The following is a 20,136-nucleotide window of genomic DNA, read 5'->3' as shown; positions in this document are numbered from 1 at the left end:
TCACGTTTTTGGCCGAAGAATTCGAACTGCGACAATGATTCCCTGTTTCCACAGTAATTTCCGGGTCAATTTGCGAAGTGTCAAAATTGTTAAGGTCGCGTTGCGGCTCAAGATTAGAGAACTGCTGAAGGCCCCTCCTCCTTCCTGCTGGGTTAGAAAACGTGGTAATAGGTTCGAAAGACACTCGAATTTTTCACTTTTTTTCTATTTTCCTATTGAAACTTTTATCTTAATGTGAGTAATTTTGTCCGTCAATTTTTTTATAGTCCTGTGAAAGCCTGTCATAACCTTCATGAAAGTTCATTTTATGGATTAACAACTATGCTTTCACGTATCCTGCAAAAACAAACAGTAAAAATTGCAATAATGATGACATTTGAATTTTTTTAAATTTTTTCTTTCTTACAATGACACTCGTCCTTCGACTCGCAAGGGAAGCAAGGAAGTAGAAATTAGTTTCAAGGATTGAGGTTTTTGGAACTGTAGAAGTTACCCCCCATTTTCGATCGATTCCGCGATTACTGAAACTAAAGTAGGTACAAGCAAGAGGCTTATTGGAGGACAAGGAGCATAAGTGCTCTTTTTGCTTTTTCGAAAAATAGATGTTTAAAGTTTCGAAATTACATGTATCTTTATGGCAGAAATGAAGTTCAAACTGACTTTTTGATGCTTAAAAATTATAATTTTCAGGAGCGAATTTTTCGCAGGATGTCCATTTAGACTAATTTTACTTGAAATCATCAATAACTAAATTTTTTCAAAAACTACATTCTCGCACCTTGGTCTCAAAGTCCCTCAAATCTCACTGCTCTTACAGCAGACGTTTGTCTCAACATAGGATGCGCGAGCTTCACCTACAGCTAAATCTATAATGATAATGGTGATGATTAGAACATAAAATGTCCTATCATTCCCTACACATTCATTTGTAATTGCTCATTGTGTCTCCTCATTTAGACCGTATTCTCAAGCCATGAACAACAGACAAATGGGATAGGTACTTAAGTACATCAGAATCAGATATAGGTATTCAGTCAATCGCACCAGTTAGACGGAGACACACCAAGTTGCATACTAAAATTATATGAGTTGGGAGTAGATCTGGATTCAATTAGTTTTTCCTCAAATTTTTTCCTCCCAAAAACTTATTTCGAATATGAAAATAGTTGTGAAACTCTGTCCTTGACATTGAGTCTTAAGGAGGAATAAAACTTTAAATCTCTACTTCTTAGTTCAAACTTGATTCAACCCAGTGTGTTTCTGTTGAACTCTGTCCATTTCTTCCAAAAAACAAGGGTTAAAAAGATGAATAATAAAACATAAAATGAAAACACAGATCAAGATGTTATAGGTGGAGGTATCTCAATACTTCTACTTTTTGCGCACTTACGTTAAAAAAAAGCTTGTCAATTTGAAAATTTCTTTTGGGGGCTTACAAAGCTCCACTTCTCTATGAGATTTATAAGATGTACAACTTGTACATTGCAGCAAGAAGCGCAATAGTATTCCTTTCACTTGCGAGTTTGCGCCGATACATGTTTAAGTACGCACTTATGGAGTGCAGCAAAAGCTCAGCTGCCAACAGTTTGACAAATTCAAGAATCAAAACTACCTATCTTCTGTCGGAATCTGAATAAACTTGAACTTATTTGGCATGGACTCGACAATGAAAAAGACTGAATTTAATGTTTAACATAGATATCCATATTGCCAAGCTCATACCTTAAGCATGTAGCAATATGTCAACAAAACCAAGTGATAAAGAATACCATTAGAAATTTCTCTACCTCCCAATACTACGTAAGAGAGAGAAGCTTTGAGCGGAGGAGAGGGACTCTGTTCTTGTTCATTTTAAGGACCACTTTCATCGCATGCTGGCACCTCCGCTTAACTGAGCAAGGTCCTGCGGGTTAAATACATTCAGAATTTTCGACCAGAAAGTTTTAGCGAGATATGATAACTCATATTTTTTCTGTCATTAGGTGCCAGGTACAAAAGGTGAGTTAGTTTAGAAACCCGACAGCGTTTTAACAGCCTCTCAAGAAATTACGGCACGGTCAGTTCAAGCAAGGCTGCCTCTAGAGATTGAGTACGTTGTCTATGGCTCAAAGGCACGATCTGTGCATTTTCTACAGGGAATAATATCCTTGAGAGACCAGTTTGATTGTCCTGCAATAAAAATAGAATGCTATCTAATGCTGGAGAATCAATTAGTTAGATACAAAACTACTCTTACCTTTGACATGAGATAGGAAATCGCAGCACTTAAAATTAAACGTGAAGTAAATGCATATTATTAAAAGAAACTTAGGTACAGAACTACTGGAGGACATGATATCCTTCTAGATTGTTAGGATTATAATCTAATCGCGCTTTGCCTGATCGGTCATCTCAAGTCACGCCGTGCTTCATTTGCGGTCGTTTACGATCACAGAGACAAAAAGAGACATCAAAAGAGACTCCGTGAAGACATACTGAGAGAATTGAAAAGAAAATCACGTTAGAAAACACGAAAATTACGGTGAGGGAGCACTTTTTCACACGGCGAACGACAAAACTGAATAATTATTATTATTATGAAACACTGAAAGGATCGAATTTATGGTTGTTTACGAAATGAATGCATGGACTAAAGCAGTCACAATACTGACTGATTCGCTGATACGTCAGTGGCCATTCCATTAACATGAAAGAACTAATGAGCGCAAAGAAGAGCATGGCGGTGCTAAATCAGACCAATGAGAATGTTTGTTTACATTCAGCAACTCCATCTTCAGGTACCGGCACCGGCATCACTATCCATTATCATAATCTCCTCTAATCTATCCATGGTTCCGATTGAAAAAAGTGATAGTGATAAGTTTTGCCGGATCCCCATTCAACGCCTTCATTAGTATCATTTTATTATTTCTCTTTTTTAATCAAGCTCCCTAATTCTGTCATCAAATCAATCATGGCAGCGTTTGAAGGTGAGTATTTAATACATTTGAAGGAACACCATCGCATGATCATGATTTTACTATGAAGCTGTTGATAACTCCGAAGCGTCTGTAAGTGGCCTCCTCGGGCCATTTCTAGACCTTCTCCCTAAGTTTTGTTTCATTAATTGCTAATTTCACCCTATTTTCGAGAGGGTTTGGCAAATAATCGGCCTGAAAATTATTGTAAACTTTGTGCTGTTCAGGCGTATTTTTTCACTATGTCACCATTGCAGGTCTCTGAGAAGATGATGTGTCTAAGCCACATTGATGTTTGCCCCTAATCAACGGAGTTTTGCCCTTACCTATAGTCATGTCAAGCAAGTTTATGCACTTCCAAACTGTGGCAGAAGATCGACCGACATCACTATTACATGTAAAGTAAATGGAATAATCAAGATGGCAGGTCTGCTGTCACAGTCTAAAAGTGCATATACTTGGTGTGGACTATATCTCTAGTTTGTTTCAAAATTTTCATTTTATGTCGCTATCCATGTACCTTCAAGCCCCTCCTAATTTGATGGTGTTCAACAGTGGAGGAGCATTGAAGGGGAGGGGGTGCTCCCACCCCCAAAGTTTTTGAGGATTTTCTTTTTTCTCTAGGAAGATAAAAGGCAGGCGATATACACAACGAAAACAACCGTAAATAGCATTGTAGAAGTATCTGATTTTCAAAATTTTTCTGGTGAAGGATCTTGGCTGAGAAAAACCTCCCAGATCTCTGTCATACTTTTCCAATTCAGCCGAACTTTCATCCTACCTGTCGCCACTGCTGTTGAAATACTCTTGCCCAATACCGGTTAATTCTTATGGCTGTTTAAAGGGCTAGATACACACGGCGATTAATCCCCGCGAGTGAAAGATGAAAGCCAATGGAGAGCCTTGATTTCGATATATCGACGTCAATGGATGGAAATCAAGGCTCTCCATCGTCTTTTACTCGGGGCGATTAATCGCTGTGTGTATCTAGCCCTTAAGGGCAGCAAATTTTTGTCAGCCCCTAATGACCAAGTTATTCAATCTGCCTGTGTTGAAAAGTGGGCAGTGAGACGAAAGCTGATGCTAGGTAAGTAAATTTGCCCATGCTAATAATCAAGTCATTGTTCAATTGAAACCGATTCAGTTGTGGAACAACAGAGGAAATACTTTGGGTGACGTTGAGTTTGCTGATGGGTGACCATACCAAGATCTTCCTTAGAAATTCATCAACGTTGTAGCATGTTATGGCAATATCTCACTTTATCATCCTCCAATTTCCTTTCATCTTTTCTTTCCAGCGCCACACAATATGTATTGTGTTTGTATGTAAGTACTCTGTTTTTACCTTTACTTATATTACTAATTAGTTTTCTTGTTTATCAACAGAATTGGGTGTCATTCCAGAGATCGGGAAAGCCATAGAAGAAATGGATTGGATGTAAGCGCACTTTTACTGTTATTTTTCCCAAAAACGAAGTATTTTTAATGATTGTACATGATGTGAAGTAATGGAATAAAGACAATCTGTGTCAGCTGATCAATCGGATGTCATTGAAGAAAACGAAATTATTGCCAAAGAAAGATTTCAAAACAACACATTGTTCTATACAATGCTTAGAAAGATGAGCATTTTGCCATGTGAATGCAAAGCTATTAACACATGTTATGCATATGGAGTTTTGTAATTCAATACTTTGTTTTTCTAGAAATCACAATACTGTCTCTTCAGTGCCTCTTTTATCAAAGACACCCTTACCGTCTTTTATTAGATTTCGATAAAAATAGAATTGCTTCAATTTTGGGAAAAATATCTTTTTTTTCCCTTTGATGTGCTTCAATCAGTACTTAATAGCTATAAAAGTCGGTAAAGCTTACAGCCAGTCAGGTCTTCTTTGTGTGGAGATAGTGGTTATTTGCTTCTAAGATTGTACTATCTATACTTTTAATGTAATTGTAGAACTAATTTTTCATTCATCTGCCTTTGAAAGGCAAGTTTAATTTCTTTAGCAGCTGTACAGTTTTTACTGATCAGTAGAAGTTACCTCATTCTCTTTGAATCCCAAATTACAATAGACACTTAGTCTATAATTTTACAAGTATGGGGATTAATTATCGATTTTATTTTCCCAGGTTACCCACTGATGTTCAGGCTGAGGCAATACCCTTAATTCTCGGCGGAGGAGATGTTCTTATGGCAGCTGAGACGGGAAGCGGCAAGACTGGAGCCTTTTGTTTGCCTATTATTCAGATCGTCTGGGAAACTTTGAAAGATTTGGAAAGTGGGAAAGCTGTAAAAGTTGCAGGATCAGATAAATCATGTACGTTACTTTAAGCTAGCCATTTTGCATAAGGAGCATTGGACAACAGTTTGCCTTTATATTTTGAAATGGAGCAGCATTTTATTGAAGAGCTAATCGATCATTCCTCAGAATTTTAAAAAAACATCAAATAGCCCTCTCTGTCTCATTTTCATGCAGAGGTCATAAACCTTTTTACTAAATAGGGCTGAGATGATTAAGCGCCAATAATCTGTAAGGCTATGAAAATGTTGAGTTTTTGCGCTGAATTGAACCCAAACCAAATCTTGGTAAAAATTCACCTAATTTAACCTTCCTTTGATGAAATATTTATTATCGATTAATTACTCACCAGCTCGCGATTTTTTTGTTTTCGGTGCGTTTTGGCGGCGCGACCATCTCCAGGATTTGATTTGCGACTCTAAAATCTCTCCAATCAACTCCGAGTTGTATATCAAATTCTGGAGATGGCCGGATGGCCGAAATGCATCAAAAACAAAAATATAGCAAGTCAGAGAGTAATTTTTAACAATATTTCAAGTTTTTCTGGTTTGATGCTTTCATAAATCTTAGTCAAAAACCTTCCTTTCATTAATTAAAGTTTTTAACTATTGCAGATTCTACTATAAATTTGAAAATTCCACCTTTTTATTATCTAAAATAGTTAACTAATTTGGTTCACAGTTAATCTGATAAGGATCTGATCTGTGGAATCAAATTGATGACACTCAAAAGATGGGAAACAAAATGATGGACACTAACACTTCTAATAGGCTCACACAGTACCCTATCCTCCCACAGTATCTCTGGGAGTTGGCACTCCCTCATACCCTGTGAAACTCCCTGTGGCCACCCTTCTGCTGGGCGTGACTATTTGGATCGCGTTAAACAGAAAGGAACCAAGCCACATCAGCTATTGCCAAATTTAATTGGGCAATTAAATGTTTTACCCAACAACGGTTTTGCGGATTTTTCTGCAAAATCCAGTGAATTTTCTGCGTAGTACGAAGCATATTCCTCAAAAATTTCAAAAGAATCCGCAAAAACGCTCTCTTGAAAAAACTAAATTGCTCTCTTAACTTTGGCAATAGCTGATGTGGCTTGGTTCCTTTCTGTTTAACGCAGTCCATTTCTAACTCATCATTTTGAACTTTTCAGCTCCACTTTGGCTCTTGAATGTTTGGGACCGTAGTTCTGCCATGGCCATCACTCCTGATGGCTTGAGGTGTCAGTCACGTGATCAGAAACAGTGGAATGGTTGTCGGGCCAATAAAGGAGTCACATCAAGGGGAAAGTATTACTATGAGGCAACTGTCACGGATGAAGGACTGTGCAGAATTGGCTGGTCAACGTCAGAGGTAATAATAAGCAATTTTTCTTCCCTGTGACGATTCACAGAATAAGGGACCTTGATGCCTTACAGGGAAATGTTTGTTAAGGTGGGTTTAAAAAGTCAATTTTTGAATCACCAAGCAAAACACACCTCAGCATCCCGACGAAATCTCTATTATTGTTTATCTATTAGCTTGTTGGGGTGATAATTTGAGATTGTCAAAAAATGTAGTGAGCCTCTTTGAATCAAAATGTAATATAAGTTTTCTAAATTTATGTACAAAGCTTGTTTAAAACAGCGTAATATTTAATTGTTGTAGATTTAAGTTCACAATCTCATATTTCCTATTTTTGAAAATTTGGTTGCTCATTGGGATTAATAGTAAGAATTCAAATTATTATGGATCTATTTTTGACTTTTCACTGTGCTGCTAATGTAAGAGTGGCCTTTGAAAGAGTAATTCATATTGTTCAAGCTGCCCATCAGCACCTTTCAGTCAAAGTATTTCAAGTACCCTTTGCACTTAGACACTATATTTCTCTCATCTTGTAGATTCATTCCTAAAATTTCATGAAAGTATGTGCAAAAGTATTAAAAAAAATGGAACAATATCGAGATGTCTGGCAACATAGTATGTCTAAGCATAAACAGCGTTTATGACACCTTGGCCAGAAAGTGACTAAATAGCGGCTGAACTCCGATGTAGTCATATTAGTGGTGCTTTTGTTTTCCCTTTAAGATTAAACTTGTTTAATTAACAGGAGTTGGTATTCCATCAGTATTGATGATAATATTTTTTATATGAGGTATATTGCATATTAAGGTAAAAGGTCTTTTTGAAGAGTTTCAATTCTTACTAATTTTCAAAAGGTCTTGTATATCTGTTTTTTTCCCTTTTGATTTTTTTATTTATTTTTTATTTTTTAGTCATCTTTTCCTACAATGTAAAGAAATTGTGCTCGGGCATAAAAATTGAGAATTAGCAGTTGAATTTTTTTGTTTTTTCTCTATTTGTGATTCATTTTTAATCTCTTTGCTATAGGCAACGTATGATCTTGGTACAGATCGTTTTGGATTTGGGTTTGGTGGAACGGGTAAAAAATCAAATAACAAACAGTTTGATGACTATGGTGAAGCATTTGGTATGCATGATGTAATTGGTGCCCAATTAGATCTTGATAGTAATACAATACGCTTCAGAAAAAATGGACTCGACCTTGGTGAAGCATTCAAGATCCCGGCTCAGCTTAACAATCGCACATTCTTTCCAGCAGTGGTCCTTAAGGTAACTCGATTTTTCTTCGCTTTTAATTCATATTAAAAATGTATGAGTGCCTAAGAGTTGAAATAGCAATGGGCCTGTTGCAAACTTTTGCCAGAGCAAAAATAAGAGTGGTGACCCTTTGAAAATGTCTCAAAAATCACGATGAGCACATCAGCAAAGTCTTAAATGCACTCTTTACTTCACAATTTGCATAAAAAAATTGTGTTTTTCGAGCTTCCCGCTTCAAAAACGATACCATGGCACAAGTGAACATTTCTTCAACTGAGTCATTCCATTCAACCCCTGCTCACAAGGATACTACGCAATATTCAACTAAGTCAACGCCAATCCGCCAAAACACGTGAGACATGATGATTCTAACCACCTGATAACAATCGGCATGTTTACATTCACATTTTTCTTGCGTTGATAGATATCTGCCATGATTGACCTTGTGCTCTCCTCAACTTGCGTGCGGAAGCGTTGGCCATGTTGAGCAGGGATTGAATAGAACGACTCCTATAATGAAATGTCCACCTGTGCCGTACTATCTTTTTTGAAGCGGGAAGCTTAAAAAAACGCAAATTTCTTACCTATGCAGATTGTGAAGTTAGGAATGTATTTCAGAGTTTGCTGATGCGCTCATTATGATTTTTGAGACATTATCTATAAGGAACAACTCTTATTTTTGCTCTAGCAAAAGTTTGCAACAGGCTCATTTTCTGCATATAATGATGAGGGTAGAAATGAGACTTTTATCCCTTTCAGTGCATAGAATCACTTTAAAATACTTCACTTATAACATTGTACCCTTTACATATCATTTTTAAAATATAAAACCATCCTTATAGGTCATACATTTTATAAACATTATCCTTAAATGTGCAGGATTCATAACACTAAGTAATTTTAAATATAATGTTGAGATGACATGAAGAGATTGGAGTAAGGATATAATATTTACTATAAAGAGCGTTTGCAGGTATATATCTCAATATTATTTAATTGCTAAACTGCAAAACAAGGTGCCCCAGTAGAAACGTTTCAGAATTTTAGCTTCTTTTTTATTTGATAGAAGGAGAAAATATCTACATTTTGCTTTAAAATTTGTACAATATGCATCTCTGTAAGACGTTGAAGATGAATCAAGGTCAATGGAGTTAATTTTTCCCCTGTTCAAAATGAAGTTTGTTCAGAAATTTGGGAATGTTACAATGGACTTGTGTGCAGGGCCCAAAAACAGGAAAAATTCTGTATGTAAAATACAAAATAAAGTCCGGTTGCTGAGGAATTTCATAAAAATGGCTGGAATCATTTGCCACTTATTCGATTTTTCCTCACCCACGAATTGGGCAAGTTTTCTCTCTCTTGTTATGAAGACAATATTTCATTGAAGGGAATCCTTTGAGCAAACTTATCGATCTAATCTCAGTTTTTACTTAAACCCAGAAAATAATATTACCGTGTCTTTCGTTCTCCAGAATGCAGAAATGTCATTTAACTTTGGTGCGCAGCCTTTCAAATTCAAGCCTCCCCCAGGATTCACCCCTATCAGCCAAGCTCCAAAAGAATTGGTCAGAAATTCTGAAGTCAGTCCTGGATCTAGTGGCCCTAAAATTCTGAAGAAGATTAACAGTGCTCCTCAGGCTATTATCATCGAGGTATTAGTTTTGTCCCTTCATTCATTTCATTTTAGTGAATCATTGTTGTTATGAGCTCCAAAACAGAATTGCATTATGGGTGTATTTAGTGTAGAAATAGGAAGGTCTTGAAAAAATTCCGAATTTAAACCATAAATAATATTATCCTCACTTTCTGTCCATGATTTACAAAGGGGATAGAAATAGCTACTTAGTTCCATTTTCAGAACCTCCATTAAGGCTGGCCTGGCGAATTTAATGGACCAAAAGGTAACATAAAAAAGAGGGCGCTACAGGATATTTTTCATCATCAAAATTTCATTCAGGACTTGATTAACATGTTAAAAAAACATTTTCAAATGTTTCCTCTGATTTTTCATTTGCTTTTTGCAGCCATCAAGAGAATTAGCAGAACAAACATATAATCAAATAGAAAAATTTAAGAAATACGTAGAAGATCCAAAAATTAACGCTCTTTTGATCATTGGAGGCGTTAGTGTCAAGGAACAGATGGCTCAACTGTCCTCAGGTGTAAGTGATTTTTTTTTTGCGTTCTTACAATGGTATTATGCCCGAGGTAGAATTGTAGTGACCCAGAAAAATATCTTACTTCGATATTGATATTACTATAATGGCATTAGGTGAAAAAAATTAGTACTTTTCCTTTGTTTTTGTCCTGTAATATCTTTTAATTTTATCATTCTAACCCCCCCCCCCCCCCCCCCATTATTCTCATTTTCCTTCTTCAGTCTCTTTTTATAGCGACTATCATCAACTATCTCAATAAAAATTCGAAATAGCTCAGTAGCTGATTCAATGTATTTAATCATACCATTTTCCCCAATTATGCTGCCATGCCAAGGGAAGATGCTGTATGAACATTCAAATGTTGCCGAATGCCCCCTCGTTGAATTATTCATTTTTGAGAAAACAAAAATTTTTATTTGAGATTTTCGGGTACTTTAAATTAAATTTTGAACAATTTTTTTTTTAAAAAATGGAAAGATAATGCATCAGTTTCCCAAGAAATCTGTATTCCATTGAAAGGGATTCGACAATGTCTGAGGGTTCATGCTGTGTTTTTCCTTAGCAATAAGTGTGACAGTACACATTAAATAAGAAGTTTTTGAGCTATGCTCGTAAATTACCCTCATTCTAGGATAACTCTCTCCAGAAAAATCACTTTCAATCAATGACAAATCCATTTTCTTTTACGCGCTAATTTTGCAGTTTAAAAACATTTTTGATATTAAAAATGAAAATTCTGTATAAAGGTTTATTTTATTTTTTTTTTTTACTTATTTCAGGTTGATATTGTCGTGGCAACTCCTGGAAGATTAGAAGATCTGATTAGTGGTGGCCACTTATCACTGACGCACTGTCGATTTTTTGTCCTGGATGAAGCTGATGGACTTCTCAAACAAGGATACACAGAGTTTATTGACAAGCTTCACCGACAAATTCCCAAAGTGACCGCTGATGGGAAACGCCTTCAAATGATAGTCTGTTCAGCCACACTTCATGCCTTTGAAGTCAAGAAGATGGCTGTAAGTTGCTTTTCTCTTTTAGATTATGAGTTTCAATGGTGGTGGCTTTACTTTTGAAGATTTATAAACCTAATAATGGGAGGTCAGAACAAAGAATGAGAATAAGTACCCGTATTTTTTCAATTCATCAAATGTTATCAAATTGGGTAAGCAACTTTCAAATTAGTCGAAAATTTAACCCCATTTCAAATAAAAAACCATACCACCAACAGATTTTGTCACATCACACAAAGAATTGACTGCTGCGTATCTTTTCACCTGCGTTCGTTTGATAACTTGCAGAACAAAAACAACAAGAGGTTATGTGTCTAAACCGGGCTTATTTGAAGGCTTGTTGAGGTTGTTGTTGATGTTTTTGAAGACTGTAAATATATTTACGCCCCATTAAAAATCGAAAATAACTTGTTCAGATACCCTGCAGACTTCGGTTCAAGATGATTAGGAATGTTACATGTTTAAGTTTCGTCTAAATTAACCTAAAGACAGTTAAGACGTTTGGTATTTCTGCTCTATACTCTAGTTTTTTTTCTTGATTCCTTTTTTTTTCTGAAAATAAAATGAATGATTTCTTGTAACCAGGATCGACTCATGCATTTCCCAACATGGGTCGATCTGAAAGGAGAGGATGCCGTGCCTGAAACTGTGCATCATGTTGTTGTGATGGTTGATCCACAAAAAGACAAGTCATGGCAAAATATCAAACGCCCTATCAGAACTGATGGAGTGCACAGAGAGGATAGCATCCGACCCAACAACCCAAATGCAGGTAAATATTATTATGGAATGTTCCGGCAGATTCAGCAAAATCAGAAAATTTTTTTGAATCTTAGTCGATCAGTGGAAAAAGGAAACTGGTAAAGTATTTTTAATAACATCAATAGAATCTTTTTTTGGTAGAATCTGATCAGTTTCATTCAAGTCACCAGCCTGGGTCCTCAGTGTAATATGGAGAACTCATTACCGAGATAAGTCGATAAACTGCTTAAGTCTGTATAATGTAATGGCCCTATGTATCACCCATATAACACAGTACTAAGAAAATCGAAATTGAACGCATCACCAAACTCAGGACCCGCTTGACTCTAACTGCTTTTTTCATCCCAATTCAAAAAAAAATTATTTTAACTGTTTAAATTTCATTTTTCCGAACTCTCATTTTAATCATCAACTTTGATGAAGAATGGCTTGTTTACCAGTTGAACTACGGGAACCAGAAATCAACTAAAGTTGTTTTTCCAACCAAGGATCTTCAAATTAGCATTTTTCAATGATACCTAAAAATGTGAACTTGACAGCGCTGTATTGCCAAAACGACCATTGAACTCGAGGTAAACTTTCACTGGAGGATTGTCTCATCATAAGGTCTCATTTAAGTCTCTGCTTTTCTTTTCTTCTCATCACAACCCCATAACTTCCATTATCTTCAAGAAAATCATGTCTCAACAATAATTTTCCAAATGATCCTTAACATTCTGTGATTTTCTCAATGTTTCAGAGTGTCTCTCAGAAGCTGTAAAAATGCTCAAGGGTGAATATTGTGTTCGTGCGATTGAAAAACACAAAATGGACAAAGCAATAATCTTCTGCCGTACTAAATTAGATTGTGATAATTTGGAGAAGCATCTCATTCAAGCAGGTCTGTTGGTAGCACCTTTTCTAACAATTGCCCCGCAATTAAGGTGTTGGCTGCAGGAACAGCTTTTCTCGGTTGCGGTGTTTCCGAATCTCCGCTGCTAATTAATATTGTAGGAAGAAAACTATTACGTAAATTTTCTGAATTTTTCATTCAGAGCATTGGAAAATTATGAGGAATATTTATCAAAAGTTTTCTTGAATTTGATACATTTGCTATGATCATAATGAATGAAGTGTCAGCCAAGATTCTAACACTCCGTAACCAGGAGGTTCCTTTTCTGCACCCAGCACTTTAATTTTTCCTCTGCTCAAATTTTACTCTTAATCTTTTAACAAATATTACCGTACATTCAAGAAATACAATCTACAGCAAGAAATCATCAAAATATTTGTAGTTTTATTGGCGCAGCAAATCAAACTGTTTAATCAATCACCCTATATTTCATCATATAAATTATTCTATAAAATCTAGAGTTTAGGCTACAACTTGGATAAAGCTTATCGCTCGTTAATACAAGCAATGTAACTTCTTTTTATCACTCTCTCCTTAATGTGTTTTTATTTAATTTTCTCTTTTTTTTGCAGGAGGAGGTCCCAGTAACCGTAAGAATACCTACTCATGTGTTTGTTTGCATGGTGACCGTAAGCCAAATGAACGTAAAGCTAATTTGGAGGCCTTCAAGCGAGGAGAAGCCAAATTTCTTATATGTACTGATGTTGCTGCACGAGGTCTTGATGTGACTGGTCTCCCATTCAGTAAGTCTTTTCTCGATTCTTGCCAGCTAAAAAATCACTTATTGAGTATCTATCCAGTAGAAGGGATTTGGTTAGAACCTAACCAGCAGGCTTCGCCTAGAGAAAAATTCATTTGTCAGCTCAAAACGTTGTTCTCTAATAAACATGACTTCTCCCAAAAAATGAAAGCAGGGCATTGGGTGCTACATTTGAAAATTACAAGCATCTAGCCGGATCGGCATGAAAATATGGCAACCTCAATTTAGGAGTTTCGGTTCAGGCATTGTTCTGTACTTCTTTTCTTCCCGATTTCATCATTTGATTGATGAAAGAGAGATATAGTTTCCCAACTTTGTATTTTTCCTCGTCATTCAAACTAAAAATAGCGCTTCCATTATTGACCATGTATTCCGCTGATTCATTAAAATAACTGAAGCATACTTTTAGAACTGGTGCAAGGATTTCTCTCTCTCCCTCTCTCCTTTGAATATTTCACAAGTTAACAATTCTTTCTTCATTTTTATTTTCATTCTACTCGGTTTTCTCTATGTGCAGCATGTATACTGGTAAAAGTTGTTTTTTTTTTTAGAATTTAAACATAGCCAGATCTATAACATTAAAACTTTCCTTTATCTTTGCGCACTGCCATGAAGGTCTTGTCTTTTTCAGTGATCAACATCACATTACCGGATGAGAAGTCTAACTATGTACACAGAATCGGACGTGTAGGTCGTGCAGAGAGAATGGGATTGGCCATCTCTTTAGTTGCATCTGTCCCTGAAAAAGTTTGGTATCACGGAGAGTGGTGTTCTTCCCGTGGCCGGAATTGTTACAACACAGCATTAACGGATCAAGGAGGATGCTGTATATGGTATAATGAACCAAGAGTGAGTATGAAAACATTTATTTTAAGTTAGTACGTATCTGAATTTTTGAGTAAGATATTTTATTGTTCTTGAAAGAAGACGGCAAAATTTTGAGCATCACTGCTTTATGAACCAGCTCTTACCAGGAGCAAACCAACAAGCAGGAGCAGTGAGATCGTTTGCGAACATGAAATGAAAGGTTTCCCTGAAAATTTCTCAAAACTGCTAGACAATTAATCTTGAGTTTTAAAGAATCAACTTTTCTCTTACAAATACTGAACTGCATTTAATCTCATTTAAATATTTAGATGGTTGAGTTTCCTTCCTCTCTCCTCCTGAGGTAGTCCTCTGAAAAAATGGTGTCTCTGTCTCCATTGTAAATCATTTTTTTCAACAGGATATGCATTTTTCATACTAACCTAAGTAATTCTAAATTACAGACTTTAGGAATATCTCACTTTGGTAGAAAAGTAAATCCAAGTTTAAAGTCTCATGCACTTTATTTGACGATTTTTTAATGTTTTGAATGCACTTACGTCAAAATGCCAATTATACACTGACAACATTTTCCTCCTACCTTCTAATATTACTATTTTTAGCACTTCAAATCGCAAATAGATCTTATGAGCTAAAAATGCAACAGTGAGTTTTGCCCTAGGGCCTGCCAGTTGCTTTGTCAAATCCCAGGCTGAGTCATACAATTTTTGCAAGTTTTCACAAAGGACTTACACGGTGACTAAATAATTTTTATAATGTGAGCATGCCTGTCCTCGGTTCTTTGCATGATGACTTTTTCTGTTCATAATTTTGAGGTTAGAGACCAGCGGATCATCTGTTGTCAAGCCTGATAGTCAAGATACCACCCTGCATCTGAAATGAACGTCCAATAACAGCCTAGAAAGGGACATTCATACTTGCATAAACGTACAGTTTGCTCTCTATTCGCACTTACTTTTTGGCTGATTGGAAGGCATAAGAATGTACTCGGTTAGGAAATGAGAAAAATAGAGGTTACAAAGTAGTTTTTTGTTTTTCTTTAATTCTAGATAATCTATCTGTTGCATCTTATAGTACACAACTCTCAGTGAAAAGTCATCATGGCTTACACACCGCAATCACTCACAAGGAGCCTGGTTTGCACGGAAAAAAAAAGAATTGCTGATTCAGCAATTGAATTGTTGAATCAGCAATTTTTTTTTTCCGTGTGGTTTTCTTTTTTTTAATTCTTAAATTTTTAATACTCTCCTAAAATGTTTAATTTAATTTTTTTTAGTACTTAGCTGAGATTGAAGATCATCTGAATGTCACAATTCAGCAAGTCGAACCTGAGTTGGATATTCCCGTTGATGAGTTTGATGGAAAAGTTGTTTACGGACAAAAACGATCCAATCAAGGTAATTTTTTCACAATTTCTCTCTTTTTCTTTTCCTTATCAAAACTTGCCCAATAGGTGCCATATCATGTAGAGCTTGCTACCAATCTTGATAAAACTAGATTAAAAGATAACATGCTCAAAAAGAAACAATGGGTCTGTTTCAAACTTATGCTACAGCAAAAAGAAAAGCAATGCCTGAAAAAAAGTGGTTGAAAATTCGCAATTGAGAAAGTCCAAACTTCACTCCTAGCCTTATAATTTGGATAAAAAATTAGGATAACCCCTCTGTATCAAATCATGTTTTCCCTGCTGTCCACTTTTTGAAGAGAGAAGCTCAGAAATGAAAAAAGGAAAAGCCACAGGTGGATGTAGCATGATTAAAAAGCAATATTTCCATCGATGACTTTTACCTATTATTGTTGCCAAAAACGGAAAAAGTCTTAACCTTTATTTTTTAATTTTAAGCAAATCGGTACAACAACCAATTGGTAGCACTTGAAAATTATCATTGAGCACTGAGAGATTTCCTGTCAATGTCATTGTTTGGATCCAATTCTATTTAACAGAGAACCTCTATGGTGATGTCATGCTGTTAGCATCTATACTTTGTGACGACTTGCAAAGCAACTCTCTGCTGCCTATTTTCTATAAAATTCCATCTCCAAGTTGAGGAGATAAAAGTAAAATTTCATGCTAAAAATGTACTTAATTTTTGCTTTTTTTCTGTTGTAAAACAGGTTCGAACTATGAAAATCATGTGGAGCAGATGGCACCAGCTGTTAAAGACCTATCAGCATTAGAGAGTAAAGCTCAGTTAACTTTTCTTCAAAGATCCTATTCTCGACTTAGAACTGCAAAAATTTAACTTAAATCGAGTCCCAAGAATTTCATCCTTGCTTGCGTACTTTTAACTCACTTCTTGCCTGTGATTACCATCTAGTTCATTTGATGTATTGGTTGCCACATTGTCTGGTATACCTTTCTTTGGACGCCACAGGTTGTCTGGCTGTTTCAACAATGGTAAGAACTGTAATGAAGATATCTCTCTCTCTCTCGCACACACACACACACAAAAAAAACCAGTTTTTTTGTCGGGTAACTTAGTAACTAGAAAGTGCCTGGCAAGCACTGTCCACAGGCTTTGATTATGTTTAGTGTTCGGCTGACAGTAATGGAAACATTTTCTCTTGAGTCTAGAGATCGAATAGTGTTCATTCCTCTCAATATGACCTACAGAACATCAGCAAAACTGTATTTCAATTAATATATGAATCATGGGAAAACATTTTTACATGTGGATGTACGAAACAGATTTTCCTGTAAAGAACTGCGCATCTGCATGTAGAGTTAAGACTCTTCACCTTGAACTTTTCATCTCCTGGCCTGAGATAAAGAATTTAGAGGTAGCATACAGTCAGAGCAAGAACTCTGTTAAATTTGATACCCTGTGACTTTTTTTTCAGCATCCAAAGAAAATAAAAGCATTTTCTTCGTGAAAAAAATCATGTAGTTTTTTTCATTCTAATTCATTTGGAACTTTGCATGTTCCAAGAAATCCTCTGCACGGGTGGAAAATACGAGTTTTATCTTTAATTTTCATTTAACACGACTCTAGTTTTAAAGACATTATCGCTCTTTCAGTGCAAGGAAGAGTGCAAAAAAAGCAAACTTGGAATTCTTTGTCAAATTCGGAAAAGCACTTTATTTTTCGACGTTATAAAATTTTTCCAATCCTTTTTCGACTCCTTTAAGCAGTTTTTAGAAATTAACAGAATTTTCACAATTTTTGGGCAAGCATCTTAATTTTTCTAGTTTTTGGAAGAATAAGGAAATGTTATGCAGCTATTATAACGCACTATTGTAAATGCAGCTATTGTAATGCACGTACATTTTTGGAACCTACAGAATTTCCAGTTTTTTGGGCCTCTATCTTCCTAATTAAAAAGACTTTGATGTGGAGTTTTCCAACTTTTGTGGCAAAGTTTGGAATGTTTCTATCTTTACTGAAAGGCACAAAACCTTTCCAATTTTTTCAAAATTATTATAGCACTTTGGAGGCTTTCAAATCTTCATCTCTCTTTCCTAGAAAGTTCTCGAATTTTTTAGTAAACTTTCCATCTAATTGGATGCCTCCTTGACTAATTTATGGCATTCAGGCATCAGAATTTTCCTACCTCCTTGAAAATCGCTCCAATTTTTTCTTAAATTTTTAAACATTCCTAGCATTTGGGGGATAAACGGGGAAAGTCGTTCTTGCATAGTCCCAACATTCTAAAAAAAAATTGACTATCAGTCAGAGTGCTTTAATTTAACCTTATTGCAGAAATTTTGGAAAATTTTGAACCTTTTCAAAAGAATTTCTTGTAATTACGAAAGAAAATTTCTTTCTGAACCCCTTTAAGCTGAGTAAAATTACTCTCATGATTTTAAAGTAAATGCTCTTCAAGACTTACTGAATATTTTCGAAATTCTGCCCAAGTACGAAGCTTTAAGAGAATTGGGCGCTTTCTGTTGTTAGAAAACAATTTGATTTTTAACTGTTTCCATAGATAAATGATAATTGAGAGTCGGAGTGGTGGGTATTTGTTATCATCGCAATGTAGCAAAGTGTTCTTTCACAATTTTTTAATTTACTTAGAAGTTGTGGCGAATTGTGATTCAAGATTTCTGAAGATATGGAGAGGTATTCCAAAATATGGCCACAAAAATATCACGATAGCTTGGGTTTCTCAAAAAAAAAATAAAGAAATAAATAAATAAAGAAATAAAAAAAAAAACAGAAGTATAACAATAGTTCTAAAATCTATTTCGTATAAACTTAACATACAACATTAAACCTAATACAAGAATTTCAGTGACTATGATAAAAATAAGAACTATTTTATTAGTAAAAATTTGCCTGCGCATGGCATATAAAATGCGATGGGCCTCTGTTAATTGTTCATTGGTATCAGTGATTCTGTTCCTTGCTCGGAGTAATGTTTCCCTTTGTGAACCCAGCTCAGCCAATACCTCAGTCCCGATTATTTCGGTTTCAACAGCTGTCCTTTGAGATCTACCAAGACTTTGACTGGTTCGCTCCAATGCATTGCGGCTCTCCAACAAAGTTTGCCGTTGTGCTTGTTCCATCCTGCACAAAAATCATAATACGACTGAAAGAGATGAAGAGGACGGAGAGACTCCACAGTACGGAGGCTCAGGGTGGAGATGAACGTTTCTATAATTATTTATGTTTTTTCAGAATGAATAAATCTAATCTAATCTAACACATATGTTGAAAAATGAAGGTTACAGTGAGGATAGACAGACTTCTGTAAAAATTAGGAGGCTTGATATTTATTACTTGATTAGTATACTTTTCAATTTTTCAATTGGTTTCTATACCTCAGAATTGTGGTATGAGATCCATAAGGATTAAGTAACAGGGAACAATTGCAAAAGAGAACAAGGGGTGGCAGTTTTAGAAATTTCCAAACAGCTAATCTCTACTCTCTGCAAGTGTGGCCCTATCGCCAAATTTCACACAAATGATGCTGCATTATGGATGCTGACTTAAAAATGTAACGGAAACAAGGAGAAAGAACTGTCAGCTAGTTGAGGCAACAGGTTGTACTGACGACAATAAGTTCTCACTTCTTTCCTAGGACAAAAAAATGGAGAAACTTCATCTACTGAAGGGTAGAAATGATAGTTAAGGTGAAAATGGCCAGTGCGGGAAGAGCAGAAGACATAAATTTCATAAATGGAGTCCACAGTTAAGGTCGGTAAGAGTAATCCAGTATCTACACAGCTGCACCCACAAAAATGTAGCCAGAACTTCATCTCGCTAGCTGAGTTTTTTTTTTTGTATGTTATTACATCCACTATCCCTTCGTCTTGAATAGTGTAACCTTTTGCCTTGCAAAACATAAAAGCAATGAGAAAGCGGAACCTTACCTAGCAAAGCACAGAAGAGAGCATGAAAGATGAACGAGTGGTAGAAATGCAGCAGATGATACTAAATTAAAACAGATATAGACTTGCACATCTCACAAATTTTTTGCACCCAAAAGTTCAGACCTCATTGAAATATAGTTTATTACAAGCAATGATGAGTACACGTATTGATACAGTGCTATTATGAATTTTTTCAAGAGTTACATTTCACACATTCTTTCGAGCACGGAGAAGGCTGACATAAAATGAAACCCATATAATTAATGGATTATAATAGAACACTGAATTGCTGACAAAAAATTGGTAAAGTTACGAGTGGCTATGAACTAAAATGAAGAAATCTGAGGTGTACAATTCCATGCTTTTAGCCAAACATCAAACCAAAAAAGAAGCTTCAGTGATAGTGATAAGAATTATTATTATTGCAAGACGTTGAATCAAGTAGACTGTGCATCCTGTATTCCTGGGTACGGATTCCGTGACAACTTTTAGTCTCCTGGCGCACCGATTGACGAGTGTTGAGCGCCGACCTTGCATCGGTGAGCTTGTCT

At 35.9% G+C, this 20,136-nt stretch overlaps 3 protein-coding genes across 3 annotated transcripts in view; 1 reads left to right on the top strand and 2 right to left on the bottom strand.

Moving 5' to 3' along the window:
- LRP1 (LDL receptor protein 1) overlaps positions 1-2,673 on the bottom strand; it is a 107,369-nt gene extending 104,696 nt beyond the window's left edge. Inside the window, exon 1 of the mRNA XM_019046362.2 lies at positions 2,237-2,673. Coding sequence (XP_018901907.2) covers positions 2,237-2,333 — 97 coding nt within the window. The 5' untranslated portion in view covers positions 2,334-2,673. The remainder of the gene's footprint in view (positions 1-2,236) is intronic.
- Positions 2,674-2,814: 141 nt separating this feature from the next.
- On the top strand, positions 2,815-17,151 carry Ddx1 (ATP-dependent RNA helicase Ddx1). The gene is made up of 14 exons (XM_019046363.2): positions 2,815-2,969; positions 4,344-4,395; positions 5,088-5,275; positions 6,413-6,612; positions 7,630-7,872; positions 9,333-9,512; positions 9,885-10,022; positions 10,799-11,038; positions 11,618-11,804; positions 12,534-12,674; positions 13,259-13,429; positions 14,078-14,295; positions 15,548-15,668; positions 16,387-17,151. Exons 1-14 carry the CDS (start codon positions 2,954-2,956, stop codon positions 16,512-16,514), a joined length of 2,223 nt encoding a protein of 740 aa, XP_018901908.2. The 5' UTR covers positions 2,815-2,953; the 3' UTR covers positions 16,515-17,151.
- A 1,281-nt stretch (positions 17,152-18,432) lies between these two features.
- Positions 18,433-20,024, bottom strand: Vti1b (Vesicle transport through interaction with t-SNAREs 1b). The gene is made up of 2 exons (XM_019046501.2): positions 19,586-20,024; positions 18,433-18,779 (listed from the first exon to the last, which is right to left on the bottom strand). The coding sequence occupies exon 2, from the start codon at positions 18,776-18,778 to the stop codon at positions 18,446-18,448; it is 333 nt and encodes a 110-aa protein (XP_018902046.1). The 5' UTR covers position 18,779; positions 19,586-20,024; the 3' UTR covers positions 18,433-18,445.
- Positions 20,025-20,136: the final 112 nt, after the last annotated feature.

Source organism: Bemisia tabaci, chromosome 2, assembly GCF_918797505.1.
Source record: "Bemisia tabaci chromosome 2, PGI_BMITA_v3".
Taxonomy (NCBI): domain Eukaryota; kingdom Metazoa; phylum Arthropoda; class Insecta; order Hemiptera; family Aleyrodidae; genus Bemisia; species Bemisia tabaci.
This window is presented reverse-complemented; position numbering and strand designations above follow the sequence as displayed.